The sequence below is a fragment of the Phallusia mammillata genome, chromosome 1 (genome assembly GCF_965637545.1).
Source record: "Phallusia mammillata chromosome 1, kaPhaMamm4.hap1.1, whole genome shotgun sequence".
Lineage (NCBI taxonomy): Eukaryota > Metazoa > Chordata > Ascidiacea > Phlebobranchia > Ascidiidae > Phallusia > Phallusia mammillata.
The window spans coordinates 20,383,250-20,407,266 of NC_137252.1; the positions used below are offsets into that span (position 1 = coordinate 20,383,250).

General features: G+C 36.4%; 1 protein-coding gene and 1 long non-coding RNA gene across 4 annotated transcripts in view; one reads left to right on the forward strand and one right to left on the reverse strand.

Annotated features, from left to right (window-relative positions):
• The window catches only part of LOC145223831 (DNA mismatch repair protein Msh6-like), a 75,183-nt gene that overhangs the window by 37,116 nt on the left and 14,050 nt on the right, over positions 1–24,017 (reverse strand). For 2 of the 3 annotated variants that reach the window (XM_080090238.1, XM_080090230.1), the window contains exons 6-11: positions 13,004–13,369; positions 12,011–12,281; positions 9,051–9,277; positions 6,226–6,368; positions 3,789–3,951; positions 2,688–2,821 (exon numbers count right to left, since the gene is read on the reverse strand). In XM_080090238.1, the coding sequence (XP_079946364.1) occupies positions 2,688–2,821; positions 3,789–3,951; positions 6,226–6,368; positions 9,051–9,277; positions 12,011–12,281; positions 13,004–13,369 (1,304 nt within the window). The remainder of the gene's footprint in view (positions 1–2,687; positions 2,822–3,788; positions 3,952–6,225; positions 6,369–9,050; positions 9,278–12,010; positions 12,282–13,003; positions 13,370–24,017) is intronic. The other variant, XM_080090243.1, reaches the window with a different exon arrangement.
• Positions 6,362–9,547, forward strand: LOC145223854 (uncharacterized). Its single transcript, XR_013859511.1, has 2 exons — positions 6,362–8,535; positions 9,035–9,547. It is a non-coding gene; the product is annotated as an uncharacterized LOC145223854 (long non-coding RNA).

Genomic DNA, 24,017 nt, shown 5'->3' on the forward strand with positions numbered 1-24,017 from the left:
GTGTCGTCAATTATGAATTTTACTGACTAAGTGTGTTGGGCAGGATGGCTGAATGTGATGCGCGATTGACAACAAACAAGAAAGGTGTGATTTCAAGTGTTATTTCGAGAGAGATTTTCTTCAAAAATTGTTGTACCCATGCATAATGCGCACCCCAGATTTTAGGACAATAAATTAATTAAATTTTGCGCATTATACACGGAAAAATACGGTAAATAATTAATTATAATAATTTTGTTATGTGGTTTGTATTGCCAGTAGGAGTAACTATATTGTGAGCATGCTGAGGTAATTTCATTTGTCTGATAGTATAGACTCTCTAGTGTACAAATATACAATGTTTGTTAACTTAAAACAACTGAAAAACAGACAGTCCCATGCTTCCAATCGCTAAGGCAGGGGTGCAAAAAATTTTTCGGAATCTGGTAGCGCGCAATAAATTTTAGCAGCAAATACGTTTTTGTGTATGTGTCTTTTTCCACCTAATGCACAACCATTTCGCTACTAATAGCCGTATCGCAGGTTCCTATTTTACAAACGGCCACCAAATGTCTCAAATTGTTTATAATTTAGTGATTTAAAGAATTTTATGTCTAATCCATAGATTTTTCATTTTTTCAAAAAGTTTATGCCTAATCCACAGATCGAACTAAACAGCTTTAATGATTTGTTTCAATTGTTAATGATGCCACCATCTAAATTGTTAAGTTGTTTGTTGCCTGACATTAGGCATTGTTTGCACACAATAGCGTACAAAAAGTCTGTCACGTATTGCTACCGAGAGTAGCCCCGAAAAATCTATTTATACCAGTTTTATAGCCTAAAATTAAGTTTAAATCAACGCATTACCGCCAACACATATACTTCCATATACAGTTTTGCGGCCGCACTAATTCGTCTCCGAGTACGCATACGGCGGCAGGTTGTGGAGCACTGTGCTTCGATAACATCACGGCATAGTCTATTGGCATAGGATTTGGAATTGGGGTTTGCCCGATATCCAGTTTTAACCCGACGCCTGACAAATCGTAGTTAAAATTGCTGATTCGGCAAATCGGTCTTTCGGCTCGTCTAATATGTTCTCAGATACGAACAGCAAACGTTGCAACTAGGCCTACCATATTTCCATCCCCAAAGAGGAGGACACATTGTTGAAAAGAACATGAAAAAACAATTTAAGCGTGCCCCCCCTCCCCCACCACCAAAAAAAAATGAGAAATTAAATGATATACAATATAGTTTGACGTTTATCACACCACGACATTAAAATAAGCTTGTATTTTGAAAAGGAAAACCTGTATTCTTTAAAAAATAAGCTGAAGATCTATATTTTGCTGTTTTGAATAGCACAATCGTCACATATGTATTTGATAAATCAGAAATTCCTTTAAAAGGAGGACATTTGGGCATTTTTTCTTTTCCTCGGAGGACAACTTGGTTTTTGTTAAAAAGGAGGACATGTCCTCCAAAAAAAAGACGTATGGTAGCCCTAGTTGCAACGGCAACTGAGTCAATAATCCGTGCAAAGTGACCGTTCGCAAAATTAGTTGCAGAAATGGCAGACTAAAGCACGTTTTACTCGTTTATAAAAGTATCGGATGAGCAGCGATGCCACAAATAGCATCAGGTAATACTGTATTATCGGGCTAACCCTAAATACAACAACATGTATTGATTTATGTTATACGACGCATCATACGAAGATTTGAAATTATGACCTCAGCATATTTTAGTGGCAAACGTTTTTTGCCAAAATATTGCGTCTTTTCAAATCTAATAGCTACATTCCGTTGAAAATGTTTGTGCGGCGTGAGTGACGTGTTGTTGAGTGCATGTGCGTTGCAAATTCTTTTTAGACACGTGTGCGATTGCATCATACCCATGACGATTAGCATCACATTCGCGCCCCATGTGTGAGAATACTTATTATGATAGTGATAAGTAAATGTTCTTTTTAGGTTGTAAAAACGTGAGCGGAAATCACTACTTCAACTGATGACAGTCACAGTCACGTCATGTCAATTGATGATTGCACATTTTACACAGTTACCGTAGCATCGCGATAGTGCCTCATAAAATATGCGACTAACGTAATTCGGTGGCGGCTCGACTCAAGCGTGTTTTTCGCGAAAACAATATTGTTATCTCGTTGCCTACTCTATTTTTTCCGCTAATTGTCCCACTTCATCATTGCTTTATTATTATTCTGAGAATATTTCTGAAAATTAATGAAAAAAATATAGACCACCTTTAATTGTGACTACAAACTGCGGTCGCGCACTCAAGTTTATTTTTGCACCCCTGCGCTAACGCCATAAGTGTTACATGCTTTTTGTTGACAAAGTTCGAAAACAATTAGACGCCGGCAAGACGTTGCAAAGCGCATCGCATAAACGTAATCATGTGATCAGATGCGTAACAACTGACGTCACGTGCTAATCGCTAAGTATGCCTCCAATGCACCATCGTCGTTGAGGTGTTATTATAGCGCCTACTTGCTTAACGCCGACAAGTCGTTTGTCGTCTTTTGCGACGGGCACAATCACCGGGCGTCAATGTATTAAACGCAATGCACAAGTTTACATTTTTACCAACGGTGAGAGCACACATATATATCGGTTCCAATTACCCGATATAAAGGGCATAAATGATGGTCTACTTTGAACATCCCTAGTCTTATTACATACTTTCCACCCCTGCTGTTGTTGAACACTTCAAGGTTTTTCAAACAAATGCTGTCAAGAACCATGTTTAATTCTTGAGAAGATTTTTGTTTATCATGTACACTTGAATACTCCACAAACTGCGATGAAGAGATAGTCTGAAAACAATACAAACTTGCATGACAGAAAAATCAGTAAACAGCTCTATGCAAAACTTGTCAAAATGACAAAGTTACAATATTCCGGACCCCCCCTTTTCAAAAAGTTGTGCGTAAATTAAATAGGCCAAAATCGTTCCGTTTACCACTGCGTGATAACAGGGAGTCGTTATCTCAAAGACGCGAGCCTTCAATCTCTTGTATTCGCTTGTTATCTAATCGCCAATTGTGACGTAACAAGGGTTTAATAAGGAGGTTTATGCGCTAACAATCGGAATCTTACGTTCCGGCTAGGACGCTGGTAGCAGTTTCTTGCTAAGTGGTAACTGCACTAAGTGCAACATATCAAACTGTTTTTGCATTTGAACAATGTAAAAGGGTTAAAAACGTGTAATGTTGTGTTGCTTTGATCCGCCAAACACGTAATAGTTTGTCAAAACATTAGATCGATGTAAATCGAGTTATGTTATTAGGGTAATTTGTTACTTGCCAGGCACAATTTATGCCTTCTGCAGTTACCACCTTTAGTGCATTCGTGACTTAACAGTAGGATTACCGCTTCAGCAAGAGATTTAGTTCTTTAGAAATTGAACCCTGTTTTTTTTAAGCAACGATTTTGGTTACCTGACAGTCACGCTTATTTTGCAGCTGCAGTTTGGCTGAGTAAGCTAGATAGCAGCGGCGAAATCAGAAAACTACAAAGCTTTCGCTAAAATTACCTGTTCTTCCTGTCAATTAGATGGGTAGAGAAACCGCCAATTTTGGAAAAAGTGCTTTGCCGCATAACGCGTCGTTTTGAACGACGTGTGACGTCATAATGACGTCATTAGGGATTTCCCCCAAAAAAATTGTTGGACCCCCCCTTTAAAAATTTCTGGATACGCCTCTGGTCGTAAGTGTTTATTTTTTCACAGTAAAACATCAACAAACTTGAAAAACTATTAAACAAAATGTATTGACAACATACTTGAAAGTCTATCAGACATTTCTTCAGATAATATGTGCAAGCACCAAGCGAGCTTAATGCTAACTCAAAAGAAGGTAGTGGAGAAAGTTGAGTTAGGTCCTGGCTGTGCATCATTTTTTTTAATGCTTCAGGCCAGAATGTCTCCCCATCTTTAAGAAAGTATCTAAAAGAAAAAAAAAATGTAAAAACACATTGTAACTAGAAGGGTGGCTTAGCACATTTCACTACAGCATATACACTACAACCTATTTTGCAACTGAAATATATTCCCTATGCTTATTATATACTGGGTCCCATATCAGCCAACATTTTTTATAACCTTGATTTGTTTCTGCAGGCAGAAACTCATGGGTCCCCAATACCGCAAAGTTGTAAACAGATAATCATAAGAAAGGGTGTTGCAAAGTCAAACACAGTGATTGGTAGTGTTCTCTAAACAAACATGTTATGTGAAGTACAAACTGTCCTAATCTCATGCAATTCAGACATTGTTATAAGTTTGTGGACCTAACTAGCGTGAAACACTGACATTTGAAATGGCATATTATACAAACTGTAAAAATGTCATTTCACTCAAATATTGTTAAAAAATTAACCCCTTTTGGGGGCTTAGTAGGGTAAATATTAGGGCAGCAGGGTGAAACACAATATACAACAGCTATAAATGTCAAATTCTACAAACTGTCAAAAATTCATCCAATTTGGACATGGTTTAAAAAGTTCACCTATTTTAGGGGGCTAATGGAGTAAATATTGGGGCTACAGGATGAATCACAAAAATTAAGATCTACAAATGCCAAATTTAACAAACCATCCAAATTTTATCCAATTTGGACATGGTTTAAAAATTTCACCCATATTGGGGGTCTAGTGGGGTAAATATTGGGGCTACAGGGTGAAAGACAACAATTGACGCTCTAAAGTGGCACAACGAACACACTGTTCAAATTTCATCCAAATCAGACATTGTTTAAAATTTTACCCATTTTAGGGGGCTAGTGGGGTAAATATTGGGGCTACAGGGTGAAACACAACAATCGATGCCCTAAAAAGAAACAATGAACAAACTGTCCAAATTTCATCAAAATCGGACATTGTTCAAAATTTTACCCATTTTAGGGGGCTAGTGGGGTAAATATTGGGGCAAAAGGGGGAAACACAACAATCAATGCCCTAAAAAGGAACAATGAACAAACTGTCCAAATTTTATCTGAATAAGACACTGTTTAAAATTTACCCATTTTCGGGGGCTAGTGGGGTAAATACTGGGGCTATCAAGTCAAACAAAACAAATGGCACATCTACATAACCATATCTACCATCTGTGAAAATTTCATCCAAATCCATCAAACATTTCAAGGCAAAGTGAGGTGGACAAACTTTGGGAAGAAAAAACAAAGAAAAACAAACAAACAAATCGAGTAAAATCAATATGTGTCCCCTTCGGGAAAGGGGAACCATAATAAACTAGAAGGGTGGCTTAGCACATTTTGTCTTTGCATTTACACTATAACCTATTTTAAAACATAAATATATTTGCTATGCTTTTTTTGTATTGGGTCGCATATTAGCCATCATCTTTTATAACCTCAGTTCTTTCAGCAGGCAGAAACTCATGGGTCCCCACACATGTAAAGTCAAAAATAGTGCATTTCAAGAGATAACCATAGTCCACATGCTACACAAATTTAGCCCATTCCGACACTGTTTTCTAAACTTACCCATTTTAGGGGACTAGTAGGGTAACTCATGGGGCCACTAGAGGTGTTTTGAGCAACATCCGTTAATGCTAGGGCCATTAACAACCCTGCCATGGCGCAAAAACGTCCACCAAGCAACTCACCAACGAGTAACATACAACGGGTTGCCCTTGTAACACTATTGCGCCACAGAATGCTTTCGTTTGTGGTGCCCAGTAACATATGTTTTACGCTTTGGGTGTTTGTGGAGTAAACGTTGGGGCTACAGGGTTAAACAAAACAATCGACACCTATAAATGGCATACTATACAAGCTATCCAAATTTCAGCCAATTCCGAAATTGTTTACAAACTCACCCATTTTAGGTGGCTAGCGGGGTAAATACTGGGGTTATCAGGAAAAACAAAGTGAGATGCACATCTATATAACTATATCTACCATCTGTGTAAATTTCGTTCAAATTTATTACACATTTGGTTGAAAAATGAGTCGGACAAACTTTAGGCAGAAAATAACCCATTTTAGGGGGCTAGAGGGGTAAATACTGGGGTTATCAACAAAAACAAAGTGGGATGCACATCTACATACCTATATCTACCATCTGTGTAAATTTCATCCAAATCCATCAAACATTTGATGGAAAAACGAGTCGGACAAACTTTAGGAAGAAAAACAAAACAGAAAAAAATTCCCTTCAGGGAAGAGACCCATAATAAGAATTTGTAATCTTTTTTAACCTTTCTTGTGACAAAACTTGAAGAGCCTTTGTAGCTGTCCAGAATTGGGTTCCACTGATTAGATCTGTTTGAATTGTAGTTGCCAAGTGAGTGTGCAAGATTTTTCTCAAATCCCAGGAAACACCAGTCCGTTCAAATAAAACCTTAAAAAGGGTAAATTTAACTAATATGTTTCTTTCACTTCCATATCCAATAAAATACAAGTGTGTGATGGAAAATTGGTATTTTGTCTTATTTTTAATGCTGTAATTAAATTTTACCAGTTTAGTAAATATTAATCTGCCAGATCCATAGCCTTACAGAAACATTTTAGCAACCAACAAGTACAGATTAACATCTCACTCATGTTTCCTGGAATATGTATCTTTTACAACAAAAACAGCATTTTGGCTTATTTGAGTAAACAGATTGTGCATTTATCATAGACGTAGAGTTTTAAAAAAATACCAGGGGTGCGACTTTTGATCATCGGCGCCGATGCCAATACCATGTGCAGATTTGTACCCGTATAGGTCCAAATACTGACACCTTTTATGTGCTTAGCCTGTAGTTTCTATTTTGCATTAATCTGCAAATAGTCATTTGGCACAATTTCTTTGTGTTCTATTGGAACGTTTGCTGTGCATCTGATAACGTCTTATATAACGAAAGGACGATTTGCCGAATCAGCAATTTCAACAATGATTTAGTTTTTAGTAGTGATGTACCGAATCGGCTAAATTTCGATTCGGCCGAAACCGAATAAATTCGGCCGAATCAACCGAATCATTTATGACGTCACGCGAAGTCGTACCCTACGCGTTTGACATGAAAACATTATTTTATCTACCAGGCAATTAGTGCAGAATGGTTGTGTTTCGTCCTTATTTTAGTTTTGTGGGGTTTAACATTGCCTCAAGAATGATTGCCAACCCGACAATGAATTACTGATTTTTTTTCTGCAGTGGGAAAAGCGTCAATGTTTTAAAAAATATAATGATGGACGCGATTTTCGTTGGTACTAAGCAGAAAAGACACGTTTAACGCTTTAAATGTGTATTCATAAAAGATTCGGTTTCGGCCGAATCGCAACAAATTATTCGGCCGAAACCGAATCTTTGAAAAAGTGGCCGATTCGGCCGAATAAATTCGGCAAACCGAATATTCGGTACATCTCTAGTTTTTAGTAATATGTTGCCCCGGAAATAAATGTAAAAGCAATTCATGTTCTAAATATAGCCTACTCTGTATTGTTGACGCCTAAACTGAGGTCACCTAGGATCAAGTTTAGGCCGTTGCAGTACTTTGCCAAAGGACATTAAACTCGGCTTAGGAATCAATTTATTAACTAGAAGGGTGGCTTAGCACATTTTACTATAGCATATACACTACAACCTATTCTGCAAACTGTAATATATTCTCTATACTTATTTATATTGGGTCCCATATTAGCCAACATTTTTATAATCTTGATTTGTTTCTGCAGGCAGAAACTCATGGGTCCCCAAAACCGCAAAGTTGTAAACAGACAACCATAAGAAACACTGCTATAAAGTCAAACACAGTGATTGGTAGTGTTACTTAAAAAAACAAGTTATGTAAAGTACAAACTGACCAAATCTCATGCAATTGAGACATTGTTATAAGTTTGTGTGCCAAAATAGCATAAAACACTGACATCTCAAAATGGCATATTATACAAACTGTCAAAATGTATTGTTGATTAATTCACCCATTTTGGGGGGTTGGTAGGGTAAATATTAGGGCTGCAGGGTGGAACACAAACATTTCTTGGCAAAGTGGGGTGGACAAACTTGAGGGAAGAAAAAAAACAAAGAAAACAAAACAAAAAAACAAAAAACAAATCGAGTAAAATCAAAATGTGTCCCCTTCAGGGAAGGGGACCCATAACTATTTTTATGTTTATTTTCTATTGCAGAAAGTTAATGCGACAAATAACCTAGAACGTTACTCTATATGTGATGTTTATGTTGCATTGAAAATGCTATATTGCGAAACAATTAAAATTTTTACGTTTCAACTGACGTCTGTTCGATCAATGGCGTGAGTGCCAGCGCAATTGTTTAGCTGGAACCACGTTTCAAAACCGACATAACTTGAACAAAGATGCGTTTTTGATGTTATGAAAGGTCAAGGCCGGGGGTGCAGGGGTGCCGCGCAAGCACAGCCAAGGGAACGGGCTCGGCAGAATTAGCAATGGATGGAGCATGTTCTTTAGCCACACGAAACAATTCTCGCACCAGTTTAGGACCATCACCAAGATATTTCTGAATAAGTTCTGATCCAACAACACGAGGAAATGTGGCAGAGGTTTGATTGGCGACTGCTTTTGCTTACACTTGTGAATTTACCAGACCCTGCCATCCCTGCATGAGGCAACATATTGTAGCTAGCCTGTTGTGGGTTGAAGTCTCATCCTGCTTACCTGCTGATTCATTTTTTTAAGTGCAAATTCTTCTAGAAAAATGGATTTCTTAAATACTGCCAGTTATACATAACATCATCAAACATTGTGCATACTTACAACAAACATACATTTAGACCCTAACTTATAATCTTTATCTGACATCCAACAAAATATTTGTTCCCGTTACATAAAATAAATCTGCATGTAGTACATGTGTTTATGTGAATGGCTAATGATATTACTTATATCACTCAAACTGTTTTAGTAAAACTGCCCCAGAACCCGGGGTTGTTGTTTGCATAAAAATCATAGCTTTTCATCCTTACCAAGGCGCAAAATATGTTTCTGCTGCAAATTTATCAACAATACAAAACAAAAAAGTAACAAAATAAATTTCTTTAGAACCATTACAACATACTTGAGATGGAAGGTAATGGGCAAGCAATGTGCAAAGCTTTGAACAACAAACATCATCATCAAACTGCCCAATGTGAAACTTGGGGAGTGTTGTGTCAACAAAGCAGACCCCAAATTGGCGAAGACCTTCTGGTGAACTGCCATCACCCAACTTTTCTTTAATTGCTAGTAAGTAGTTGTGTTCACTGCGCACAGAACGACTGTCCCAAAGTGTAGGCAGTTTAGTACCTAAAAAAATGCAGCTATAAAGTGGTTTTCTTATATGTAAGTTATGTGTATATGGTGTCATTTGTTGAAGTTAAAACTGATACAATTTTTTTCCGTAAATACAATTGGTTCCTTATCTCTTTCTGCAGTTTACAGCATACAGTAAACCTCAGTTAGTAACCTCAAGACAACTTGAGTTTCGAACTGTTTGTAATGTTTTTTGCTTGCTTGTTTTACATCTCCTAATTCATTTTTTTAATTAACAATAGCAAATTTGTACACCACATTGCAGTTTCGTGTTTAACCATTGTTCACTGTTGGTTACTTGGTAATGTAAACACTCAAATAGCTTAGAACAGTGTGGTCCAACTTTTGTTTGTGGCGGGCCATGAACAGCGATAAACTTACTCCTGGATAATAAACACAGTTTCTAGAGATGAGATTAACACACTAATTCCAATTTATATACATCACATTTTGTTTGCTTAGAATATAAGTTAAAAAAAACTTTAATGCAACATCTATGTCTGAGGTGCTATCTTTACTGATGCCTTTGTAATGAAGAAAGTGAAAGCAGTGATGAGAAGTATTAAATTGGTTAAAAAAAATTTGTTGCCACTAAATTATGAATGGTTTTACTTTGAATGGCAGTTAACTGCTTGACCGGTCAATTACTTGTCAAATAGGTCAAATACTATACATATTATTAAATTAAGAATTTTAGTTAAAAGTTGAAAGTTAAATCTTCTCATAAACCACGAGTAACGGAAATAAAGGTTTAAACTAGGGTTGGGCATTTGACCGGTCAAATAAAATCTGGTCATTTGACCGGTCAAATACTTGTCAAATAGGTCAAATACTATACACATTATTAAATTGGAATTTTAGTTAAAAGTTGGATGTTAAATTTTCTTATAAACCATGAGTAACGGAAATGAAGGCTTCAACTCATGTAAATTTGTTTTGTGAACTGGGAAATGTTCAGTTTATATTATTTTACGGACCTGCATGTCCATGCCTTATTTTATCAATGGCCCCAGTATTTTTCATTCAGTAATCACTTTGTAACTGGATTCTCATAATATTCTGTATACATCAGACTGAGTTAAGATGAACATAAATTCATAACTGGGATCAGCCCTTGAGATCCGGAAAGACTCCTATCGTGGGTTCGAATCCCACCACAGGCTAGATTTTTCTAGCCTATGCCTTGCAATATGGTGGTGAATGCTTGGTGACCGGCTGATTCGGTATGGCGCCTTTAATGGGCCTGGCACACTGTGATTTACATTAGATTGAAGTTAAATTTTGACTGAGATTTAACTGCAAAACTCGCTTATCCTGCTTAAAGTCGTAAATTATACTGTTGTGCTGTTGTCACATCTCCATTCATGACAAACAAGAAATGTACAAAAGCTTGATATGTACGTACATTATTTAGCCCAATAAGTAATTACCTGTAATTAATCCACAAAAATCTATTCAGGGCAATTATAAGTCAAATATACTACAAAAAACTACACAGAAATTTTAAATTACTTTAAATTATTAAAGATTTTTTATCTATCAGTCAAAATGTGCAACATTTGCAAAAATGCCCAAGTAAATACTAATGAACTAACTTCCCCCCCCATTTTATTAACATAAAACTGTGCTAGAAGTGATCAATGTTTTTTTAATTGCATTGCAAACCTTGCAAAGTTTGCCTTCATGTAAATCAGATCTTAATTTGAGATGAAAAGTATCTCTTAATTGTTTTGGGCATTTATTTCAGATGAACAAAACACATCTATATTGGCTTTCAAAGCACTTACTAAAACAAAAGTATACCCTCAACTTTTCTTCTGGAGTGCTAATAGAAATAATTTACCCGTTCCAACAACAAAAAAGCAAGTCCAAAAAAATTTACCACATTTGATTTTAAAAATTAAAAATAGTATATGACCGGTCAATTGACCGGCTTGCCAACCCTAGTGTTTTCTGTCAATTGGATGGGTAGAGAAAGTCCCAAAGTGGAGTTGGACCGGGTTTCGTCCTTGTACTTTCGGGTTTGGGCCTGCCAACAATTGTGGACAAAGCACTTTGCCGCTGAATGCGTCGTTTTGAACAAAAAAACGAAATAGGCAACGGGACAATTTAGTGGCAGTTTGACAGGTGAATTATGTATTTACATGCGGTCTAGCACATTTGTGTGGGAAATTTCCCAAACAGGTCTAATGATATCATAGAGCGTGATAAGGAAAATTCCCAAAATAAAATGTTGGACCCCCCTCTTTAAAAATTTCTGGATACGCCACTGGTAATAACTCAAAAGTTTTCTGTTTGACCCCTCTGAGACCAGTTATACAGCTCCCAGACCAAGTGGAGTTTGACAAACCTATCCTAAACAACATTGGGTTTTCCTGTAGTATCAGGGTATAAACAGACCTACTGCAACAGTGATACTTTCTGCATTTGTTTATGTTAGTTAAATAAAATGAAAAACAAACAAAACAAATTAGATAAGCAAATCAAAATCAAACACTTTTTCCTCACCAAAACATTGAAACAAACCTATTTCAGACAAAAAAAAAACAAGTTTGGCAAGATTTAGCATATTTTTGTACATTGGGTTTTAAGTTAAGTGCGTCGAATTTTAGCATATTTTTGTATGTGGGCTTTAAAAAAGCATGCAAACCCTGCCAACACAGGAATCGGTGACTATGGACGACCAATAAATACTTGTACAATATCTGACAAAAAACTTTAAACCACCTTTAGTAGTTATTCTACAAATTTCTCTGCGAAGAGATTTTTCCTGCTTAGAGAGTGATGAGCCCTTGATCCTTCGTTTATTGTCCTCTGGAGTTTCAGTTTGTTCAACCCGAGCCACAGAGAATCCTTTTTCAACCAAAGCATCGGAATATCGACCAAATGATATTTCAGGAAAGCCACAATGTGCAAATGCCCCCTTCATGTAAATTAGCCCCAAATGCAAAACTCCAATCACAGCATCCATGTGATATAGTTCATAAAACTTTCCAACCTATAAAGTCATCATGTCTAAAATAAAACTCGAAAAAATATTTCGAAAATCACTACACATCCAAATGAAGATTATGCAAACTGTTGAGCTATTAGATGGCAAGTACAAGCCATGTAAAGTATGTTTTTTCACACATTTTCTACTGTGCCAAAAAACTATAACACGGATGATGAACCTTTTTAGTTGAATGGGTCATACATGATATCATAAGATGGAAAGATAACAAAGTGGGTGACATATTTAATACATGTCAATGAGAAGCTTGTTGCTACAATCTTTTCAGCTAAAACATGCAGCAGTCATAAACAAGGATTCGCATGAATATGTGGAACCGAACAGCGTCAACAAAGTTACAACAAATCAGTTGTACGTTTAAATAAACATATCTGTTGCCTCATAAATGACTCAACAAACTGTATTTTAAGACAACAGGCAACCTGGCAAAGGCTTTGAAGTTAACTGTTGTGTTGCTTTTTAATCTTGGAACCTGGATAAACCTACCTATAGTAATTAATCAGTAAATTTTTGAAACTACAAGTGGGTCACTAAAATTCACGAGGCGGGTCACTGGTTCGCCATCCCCGAACTATAACAACTTTAATGCTAAATTTGTGACAATTAAGAATTAAGCAGGACTGGCATGGTCACAATGCAAAATTAAGCAGGATTGGCATGGTCACAATACAAACATACCAATGACTGTAACATATTTCAACACATACCTTAAAAAAGAGAACAACGTCAAAGTTGGTTGATTTTAATGTCCACCACTGGTACATTGCAGGAGTTTGTTTCTTCAAAAACTCTGCAGGAATATACAATGATGTTTTATCATACATGGGATCAGTTGGAGGGTTTTTATTTATATCTTTGAGTTTTTCTGTTGACAGGAATTCCAATGTTTCATGCAAAAATTTCTCCCTGTCTTCTACTTTACTTGTTTGAGCACCGCCTGTTTTGAAAAGGTGTTGATTGGTTGACCCACTTGTAGTATCACCCCCATACTCAAATGAACATAATGCAGCAGTCATTTTATTTGTGGATTTATGACTGTTTGATGCAGATGTTGAATGGCAAACTTTTTCAATCTAACCCAAAACAAAAATAACTCAAATTTACTGACCATGCAAAAAAATTTAACCATTTATTAGAGAGGTGGTTTTCCTACCACATTTACTCGATTGTAAGCCACATGTTAAGGTGTTAAAAAATAATGTAAGCTGCCCTTGAGTGTAAGCCTCACTTTGTGACGTCATGTACGATTGTTTAATACAGTGGTTCAAAACCCAAGGGATCCGTGAGATGGCTGCAGGGGGTCCACGGAGGCAAACATTCTTAGTACCATTAACCAACAGTACAATGTTTATAAGTTACTAAACGGTCATTTATAATCCTGCATACAAGTGCAAACTGTTTATCAAACCTTTGGATCAGGAAAACCTAATTTTTGTGTGATTGTTACCTCCATTGTGACATAACAACACATAAAAACAATCGATCTTTTTGGCCTTTGTTTTAGGTATTTGTACATAAGAAAATCTATCTCTTTGTTGTGTTGACTGCTGCAGTTAAGAACTTTATTGAGATTTGAGGAACATAAAGGTTGATGAAAAAAAAAAGCAAAAGTCATAACGTATAATGCAGAAAACGAAAAACATAACAAGACTAAATTATGTTGGGGGTCCGCGGACCTATACAATTTATAAAAGGGGTCCGTGACTACAAAAAGGTTGGGAACCACTGGTTTAATAACACTGCTTTCTGTTGCTGAAGAGTACAACTATTTGTCGATAATTGTTGGTCACAGAAATAATTCTACCAGCAGAGCAAGAATTTTGAAAAAAAAAAAAACAAGAAGCAGGGTGTGGAAGTAATATAAGTTTGATATTAAAATGTAATGTAAGTCACCCTTGATTGTAAGCCTATTCACCACAAGCAATAGGGGGTAAATAACTTTATAAGACACAGCTTATAATCGAGTTAATACGTTTACACATACGTGTATATGCCACATATAATGAATATCTGCATACACCATTTTCGATACAGATATCAGTTTAACTGATGTGTAACTGTTACACATATATCATAGGCACCGAACACGGGTATGCCATGCATACCCGAACGAAAACCTCGGGTATGTTGCATACCCGAGAATCGGACCAACATTAGTCATGCGTTATTACTTCATGGAAATTTTTCTGATACAGACCAATACGTAAGATACACAATTGATTTCAATCATTGTTATTGTTTTACAACCTATGAATTGTTCGCATTCATTACAATGGTGACAATTGTAATGCCTTTAAGAAGCATTGGAATTTAAACATTAAAGGGTGGTAAAAAGCGCAACAAAGGTATTGGCGCTGGCGCTGCGCCGGCTATTACATCAACAACCACATGATTAAAAGTTTAGCGTTTTAATCATGTGGTTCTTCTAACTGCCTCCACCGCAAGAACAACGACTGTCAAATTTCAACAGAAAATACAACAACGTTTATTGTTACGACACAAATGTAAGGTTGGAACTTTTACAAAAATTATCTTGTTGAAAGTTTCTGGCAGTTTAGGACATTGTTTGAAGTATACTAAACTTTAAAACTAGAAGGGTGGCTTAGCACATTTTGTTGTGGCATTTACACTATAACCAGGGTTGTCATCGACTTGAAACCAGGACAAGGACAACCGAAAAAATATTTTTTTATACGAAACAAAACAAACATTTTTGAACAAATCTTTGCATTTATACGAGCCGTGACATATCATATCATATGCTATATTTTGGTAGAAACAATCTGTTCCAGTCACTCCTGGTTCGTAGAATATACTTCGTGCATCTCATAAAAGCTCAGGTCTAGGTTTACTTTTGCTTGTAGCAGGGATTTGACCAGTAATTGTTGAAAATAAGACAAAAGAAGGACTCAAGTCAAAAATAAGGACATTTCTTGGAAATAAGGACAATTAACTTTTTTAAAACATAGCCCTTCAAAATAAGGACAAATCTTAGAAATAAGGACGGTATGGCAACCCTGATCATAACCTATTTTAAAACATTAATATATTTCCTATGCTTATTTTGTATTGGGTCCCATATTAGTCATCGTCTTTTATAACCTTAGTTGTTTCTGCAGGCAGAAACTCATGGGTCCCCACACATGCAAAGTTGAAAATCATGTAATTCAAGAGATACTCATAAGAAAGTTGGGTGTTGTAAGGTAAAACACAGTGATCGGCACTGGGCTTAAATAATAATACTATGAACAATACAAACTATAAAATATGATTCACCCTATTTAACGTTTTAAAAAACTGACCCATTTCAGGGGGCTGGTAGGGTAACTAATTGGGTTCGACACACAAACTGAAAAATATATAAAAACCACAATGACTCCATCAATAGTACTGCAAAATTTCAGCCCAATCCGCCAATGTTTAAAATTTCGACCACTAAAGGTGTTTTGAGCAATAACCGTTACTGTTTCTGACGTCATAGGGCTGTTAACAAGTCCCTGTGATGGCGCAAAATCGTCCACCAAGCAACCCAACAACGAGTAATAAACAACTGGTTGCCCTTGTAACACTATTGCGCCAAAGAAATCTTTCGTTTGTGGTGCCCAGTAACATACGAATACGTTTTACACTTTGGGGGCTTGTGGGGTAAATGCTAGGACTACAGGGTTGAACACAACAATCGACACCTATAAATGGCATACTATACAAGCTATCCAAATTTCAGCCAATTTGACACTGTTTAAAAACTCACCCATTTTAAAGGGCTAGTGGGGTAAATACTAGGGTTATCAACAAAAACAAAGTGGGATGCACATCTACATAACTATATTTACCATCTGTGCAAATTTCAGCCAAATCCATTAAACATTTGATGGCCAAACGAGTCAGACAAACTTCGGGGAAAAAATACCCATTTTAGGGGGCTAGCGGGGTAAATACTGGGGTTATCAACAAAAACAAAGTGGTATGCACATCTATATAAATATATCTACCATCTGTGTAAATTTCACCCAAATCCATCAAACATTTGATAGAAAAACGAGTCGGACAAACTTTGGGTAAAAAACACCCATTTTAGGGGGCTAGCGGGTTAAATACTGGGGTTATCAACAAAAACAAAGTGGGATGCACATCTACATAACTATATCTACCATCTGTGTAAATTTCAGCCAAATGCATCAAACATTTGATGGAAAAACGAGTCAGACAAACTTTAGGAAGAAAAAAAAGAAAGAAAAAACAAGAAAAAACTAGAAGGGTGGCTTAGCACATATTGCCCTTGCACATACACTATAGCATATTTTGAAACATTAATATATTTCCTACACTTATTTATATTGGGTCCCATATTAGCCACCGTCTTTTATAACCTTGGTTGTTTCTGCAAGCAAAAACTCATGGGTCCCCACACATGCAAAGTTGTAGATAATGCATTTCAATAGATAACAATGAGTAAGTAGGATAACTAATTGAGGTTCAACACACACAAACTTAAAAGTAGGAAACCACAATGACTCAATCAATAGTACTGCAAAATTTCAGTCCAATCTGCCAACGTTTAAAATTTCAACCACTAGAGGTGTTTTGAGCAACAACCATTAATGTTTCTGACGTCAAAGGGCTGTTAACAACCCCCGAACTGCAATGGCACAATAACGATAATTGACATACTTTACAAGCTATCCAAATTTTAGCCAAATCTGACATTGTTTACAAACTCACCCCTTTTAGGGGGCTAGCGGGGTAAATACTAGGGTTATCCGGACAAACAAAGTGGGATGCACATCTACCATCTGTATAAGTTTCAGCCACATCCATCAAGCATTTGATGGCAAAATGAGTCAGACAAACTTCGGGAGAAAAAAACATTTGAGGGGGCTAGCGGGGTAAATACTGGGGTTATCAACAAAAACAAAGTGGGATGCACATCTACATAACCACATCTACCATCTGTGTAAATTTCAGCTGAATCCATCAAACATTTGATAGAAAAACGAGTCGGACAACTTCGGGGGGAAATACCCATTTTAGGGGGCTAGCGGGGTAAATACTAGGGTTATCAACAAAACCAAAGTGGGATGCACATCTACATAACTACATCTACCATCTGTGTAAATTTCAGCCAAATCCATCAAACATTTGATGGAAAAACGAGTCGGACAAACTTCGGGGAAAAAATACCCATTTTAGGGGGCTAGTGGGGTAAATACTGGGGTTATGAACAAAAACAAAGTGGGATGCACATCTACATAACTACATCTATCATCTGTGTAAATTTCATCCAAATCCATCGAGGATTTGATGGAAAAACGAGTCGGACAAACTTTGGGGAGAAGAAAAATGAAAGAAAAAAAACAAAAACATTTTGAGTAAAATCAATATGTGTCCCCTTGAGGGAAGGGGACCCATAACTAGAAGGGTGGCTTAGCACATATTGCCATTGCACATACACTGTGACCTATTTTTTAACATATATTTACATCCGACACTTATTTTATATTGGGTCTCATCACCCACCATCTTTTATAACCTTAGTTGTTTCTGCAAGCACACATGAAAAGTTGTAAATAATGCATTTCAAGAGATAACAATGAGAAAGTTTGGCATTGTAACGTCAAACACAGTGATTGGTACTGTGTTTGGCATTGTAACGTCAAACACAGTGATCGGTACTGTGTTTAAATAAATATGCTGTATGGAGTACAGACTATTCAAATTCATTCCATTCATACATTTATTAAGGTTTTTCTATTTGATGACTATCTGAAAAAAAGTGTTAAATAGTGAGAAAATAGGCTAAAACACAACAATCAGCTCCTATTAATGGTGAATTGCACTTGACTGTAGGAGTCTAGTGGAGTAAATGATAGGTACTACAGAGTTTAACACAACAATCAACACCTACAAATGGTACACTCTACAAACTGTCCAAACTTCATTTAATTCTTACATTGTTTAAAAAAATTAAACCATTTTGGGGGGCTAGTGGGGTAAATGTTGGGGCAACAGTATTAAACACAACATTATACACCAAAAATGGCACACACTACAAGCTATGTAAATTTCATTCCATTCTGACATTGTTTACAAAATTGCCACCATTTTGGGGGCTAGTGGGGTAAATGTTGGGGCAACAGGATTAAACACAACATTGTACACCTATAAATGGCACACTCTACAAGCTATGCAAATTTCATTCAATTCTGACATCGTTTACAAAATGGACCCATTTTGGGGGGCTAGTGGGGTAAATGTTGGGGCAATAGGGTTGAACATAACAAACAACAACTATAAATAGCACACTCTATAAGCTGTCCAAATTTCATTAAATTCGGACAATGTTTTAAAACACTAAAAAAACACCAAAAATGGCACACACTACAAGCTATGTAAATTTCATTCAATTCTGACATTGTTTACAAAATTGAACCATTTTGGGGGGTTAGTGGGGTAAATGTTAGCACACTCTATAAGCAGCACAAATAGCACACTCTATTAAGCTTTTCAAATTTCACTAAATTCCACCGTTTAAAAAACTAAATTCCACCGTTTGAAAAAAAGACACCGTTTAAAAAACTCACCCATTTAGTGGGTCAGTGGGGTAACTGATGGGGTTTAACACTCAAAAGTATAAAATATGAAACCACGATGACTCAATTAATAGTCATGTAAAATTGTATCCAAATCGAACAATGTTTAAAATTCTGACCACTAGAGGTGTTATTAGCAACATTCGTCAATGCTTCTGACGTCATACGGCTGTTAATACCCCTCTAACTGGCATGTGCAAAAACGTCCACCAAGTAATGCACAAACACAAGTACCATGTGTACTGGTGCCTTTATTATACCATTACACCACAGAAATCTTTCGTTTGTGGTGCGCAGCAACATACAAAAACGTTTTACACTTTGGGGTAAGCGGGGTAAATACTGGGGTTATCACGTCAAACAAAGCAGATGGCACATCTGCATTACCATATCTACCATCTGTGAAAGTTTCATCCAAATTCACCAAACATTTCATGCCAAAAGTGGATGGACAAACTTCGGCAGAAAAAAGAAAAAAACAGAGTGAAATCAAGATGTGTCCCCTTCAGGGAAGGGGACCCATCAAAACACACAATTTGAGTACAATCAATAGGACTCATATTGATTTTACTCTAATTGTTTTTGTTTTTTTCTTTTGTTTTCTTCCCAAAGTTTGTCCGACTCGTTTTTCCATCAAATGTTTGTGGATTTGGCTGAAATTTACACAGATGGTAGATATAGTCATGTAGATGTGCATTCCACTTTGTTTTTGTTGATAACCCCAGTATTTACCCCGCTAGCCCCCTAAAATAGGTATTTTTTTCCCGAAGTTTGTCCGACTCGTTTTGCCATCAAATGTTTGATGGATTTGGCTGAAATTTAATCCGATGGTAGATATAGTTATGTAGATGTACATCCCACTTTGTTTTTGTTGATAACCCCAGTATTTACCCCGCTCGCCCCCTAAAATGGGTGTTTTTACCCAAAGTTTGTCCGACTCGTTTTTCCATCAAATGTTTGATGGATTTAAGTGAAATTTACACAGATGGTAGATATATTCATGTAGATGTGCATCCCACTTTGTTTTTGTTGATAACCCCAGTATTTACCCCGCTAGCCCCCTAAAAGGGGTGAGTTTTTAAACAGTGTCAGAATTGGCTGAAATTTGGATTTCTTGTATAGTATGCCATTTATAGGCGTCGATTGTTGTGTTCAACCCTGTAGTCCTAACATTTACCCCACAAGCCCCTAAAGTGTAAAACGTATTTGTATGTTACTGGGCACCACAAACGAAAGATTTCTTTGGAGCAATAGTGTTACAAGGGCAACCAGTTGTATGTTGCTCGTTGGTGGGTTGCTTGGTGGTCGTTTTTGCGCCATGGCAGTTAGGGGCTTGTTAACAGCCCTATGACGTTAGAAACATTAACGGTTGTTGCTTAAAACACCTCTAGTGGTCGAAATTTTAAACATTGGCGGATTGGGCTGAAATTTTGCAGTACTATTGATTGAGTCATTGTGGTTTTTATATATTTTTTAGTTTGTGTGTCGAACCCAATTAGTTACCCTACTAGCCCCCTAAAATGGGTCAGTTTTTTAAAACGTTAAATAGGACATACTTCAAACAATATTTCTACATAGTATTATTATTTAAGCCCAGTGCTAATCACTGTGTTTTACCTTACAACACCCGACTTTCTCATGGTTATCTCTTGAAATGAATTATTTTCAACTTTGCATGTGTGGGGACCCATGAGTTTTTGCCTGCAGAAACGACTAAAGTAATAAAAGACGATGGCTAATATGGGACCCAATACAAAATAAGCATAGGAAAAATATTTATTTTTTAAAATAGGTTATAGTGTATATGCAAGGGCAATATGTGCTAAGCCACCCTTCTAGTTAATTATGCGTCACAAACAATTCACTGCGTTAAATATGCGGCGTGTTGTAAACGAAACAAGCGACTTTAAAACGTAAAAAAACGATTTTTGTAATGGCTAGGTCAGAAGTGTTTGCGCTTTTTTTATAATAGTTATTATAGAGAAAATAAATGTTTACACATAAAAGTAATTCGCGACGTAAGGTTGCGTCCTAGCTAAATCTTTTTTATCTTTATTGTTCCGCCTCTCTGTAATTTCGGCAAGTGGGTCCCATTTTTTAATGTACAACGCAGTGTTACCGGGCACAAACATTCATTGATTTGCAACAGTAGCAGAAGGGCCTGGCGGTGGAATTCTGGCGTGTAAACTCATATACTGCAAGCTTTAACGAAGTCTCACCCTACATGGCAACAGGAAATGATTTTGGTATTTTCATGACGTCATTTTGTGTATATTTGTGTACATTTATATTTAGAAAACAACATTTTGCCTAATTAATACATAACCCAAGTATTGTTTAAAAAATTATTTCTAATCACTAAAAGATTGCCCAGTGACATGGCTGTTCCTGCTTGATGTACAGGACCTCCCACTATGCGTTAAACTGGCACAACTGTGAATGAATAAATCACTTCCTTGGGACTTCTGTGGTAGAGTCTTTCATAAGCATCGATTTTGTAAATATTTGTTGTAGAAAGTGTTAGAAACATGCCATTTCTTTTGCCATTCCCTACTAAACATGTTGACAATCTAGGTTATGACCCTTAATATTTAGTAAAAATGTAGTGATATAAAGCATGTAGATCTAGCAAAGTTTCGATTAGTCAGAGGAGTTAAGTATAAGTTGTTCTAGTTGTTAAAGTGTAAGTTAAAAACGATATATAAGTTGTAAAAATGGTTTATTTACATTATTTGTGACCATTTTAAATCACTTAACATTTAACAGAAAATGAACATTAATTGCCACAAATTTAAATTTGTTCAAATACATGTTTGTTCCTTCTTCTAGAAGTTTTTTGAATAAAATATAACATTACTGGAGCAACGTGGAAGCTGCTACCCTATTCATGATGTACAGAAACAACAGAAAGTGTTTTATACGTGCTTGTGACATTGTGATGCTTAAATTGATTTGAAGACAACTTAAAGTAACGAACAAACACATATTTTATGTAATGTCTTTGATTTAAAACAATTAACAACTGGAAGGGTAGCTTTGGCTCATTTTGCCATGGCAGATACGCTACAAACTTTTGTGAAACATTAATATATTCCCTACACTTATATACTTCATATTGGGTCCTATATTAGCCACTGTCTTTTGTAACCTTGGTAGTTTCTGCCTACACAAGCAAAGTTGAAAATAATGCTGTCAAAAGATAATCATGAGAAACTTTGGTGTGATGAGGTAAAACACAGTGATCAGAACTGGACCTAAATAATCTAAAGTACAAACTATTCAAATCTGATTTATTTCAGACATTGTTTGAAGTTTGTACTAATAAATGTTCTACTTTAAAGTAAAGACGTTGTACTAGTGGCAAAATATAACAATCAACACATAAAAATAGCAAATTCTGCATAAGGCTGTTCACAACCCCCTACCTACCATGCGCCTACCAAGCAATCTACAAACACAAGTAACATATGTCTTGTTGTCTTTATAACACTCATACATCACAGAAATGTTTTGATTGTCATGCCTTTTAGGGCTAGCAGGGTAAATTCTGGGGTTATCAAAACAAGCGAAGCAGTCAGCAGATCTACATGACTATATCTACCATCTGTAAAGATTTCATCCAAATCCACCAAACATTTGATGCCAAAAGTCCATGGAAAACTTTACAGCAGGAAAAAGATAAAAAAACACATACTGAGTGAAATCAAGATGGACCATAAAGACATAACAATGGCGAGTGGTATTGCAACAACTGTTGCTTTGTGTAACAAACCACAAGTGACTTGTGTTTATCATTAGATTGTCAACTTAAATATTTCAAACAACCGGTTTAAACTACCTTATTGCTTAGGTATTAATGTGTGTGGAACATGTGTGTGTGTCATATGGGCATGTGTATTTTTGATTTTATTTAAAATCAGGGTAATCGCATCATCGATTTGCCAAGGACATTTACTGCGATTAATCGGATTATGCGATAATCCGGTTGCTATTTAAATTAACATAAGCGCTCCCGTTAACATAAGCGCTCATTTTCACTTTCCCAGGTAAAACAAAGTTGTAGTGACGCTTAACTACAGCCACGGAGCAGTATTTTCTCTATTTTGTTGCCAATATTAAAAAGAAGTACTCTTAAGACCAAACTAGAAATTTTACTCTCAGTGCAGAACATGGCATCATGCTTTCTAACAGTCGTGGCTATGGTGCAATCGCCCAAGTGTGTTGAAGAAACAGAAGCAACATACACATTTTCTTTATTCTTTTTTTACAGGACTGTTCATTGGGGCATTGTGGTTTCATATTTTGTACTTTTAGGTGTAGAACCAATCAGTTACCCCACTAACCCCCTAAAATGGGTTAGTGTCTGAATTAAATGAAATTTGGACAGCTTGCAGAATCTGTCACTTATAGCAGCTGTGTGTTGTGTTTAACCACATAGCCCCAATATTAACCCATCTAGCCCCCTAAAATGGGTGAGTTTTTTAAACAGTGTCGGAATTGGCTGAAACTTGTATAGCTTGTAGAATGTGTCATTTATTGTTGTGGATTGCTGTGTTTTACCCTGTAGCCCTATCATTTAGCTCTTTAACCCTTTAACTGCCAGGGGCGCATAAATGCGCCCCGACACATGCCTCGTTGTTAACAGCGATAAAAATCATATTAGTGCGATTTTTTTTCCAACTGGGGTGCGTTGGAAAGTTTATGCATATTAGCTTCAATTTATTTGAAAAAAATGATATGTTAGTATTTGAAAAAAATTAATTACATTAAGGAGAAAGTGAAAATTCAGAAAAAAACTTTTTTTCAAATTTTTGTTTTTGAAACGTTTTTTGATATTTTACGCTTGGTTGATTCACAGACAGCTGTTTGGAGTTTGTGTCAGGGCTTTGCACGCGTGTTGCGGCGATCTTTGTTTACAATTTGAGATGTGTTCAGCTGAATTGGGCTTGAAAGTGGGTAGTTAGGGGTTGTAAAATTGCCTTGATTTGCTTGAATATACTGCTGTATCAGTCAGTTTAGCTTTATTATTAGTGGTGACAGCAGTTATTTATCAAGAAAACAACTGTTGTAGAAGCAGTTTGACTTTGGAAGTTGGTGCTTGTTGACCTATATTTTGATTGTATCTGGCCCA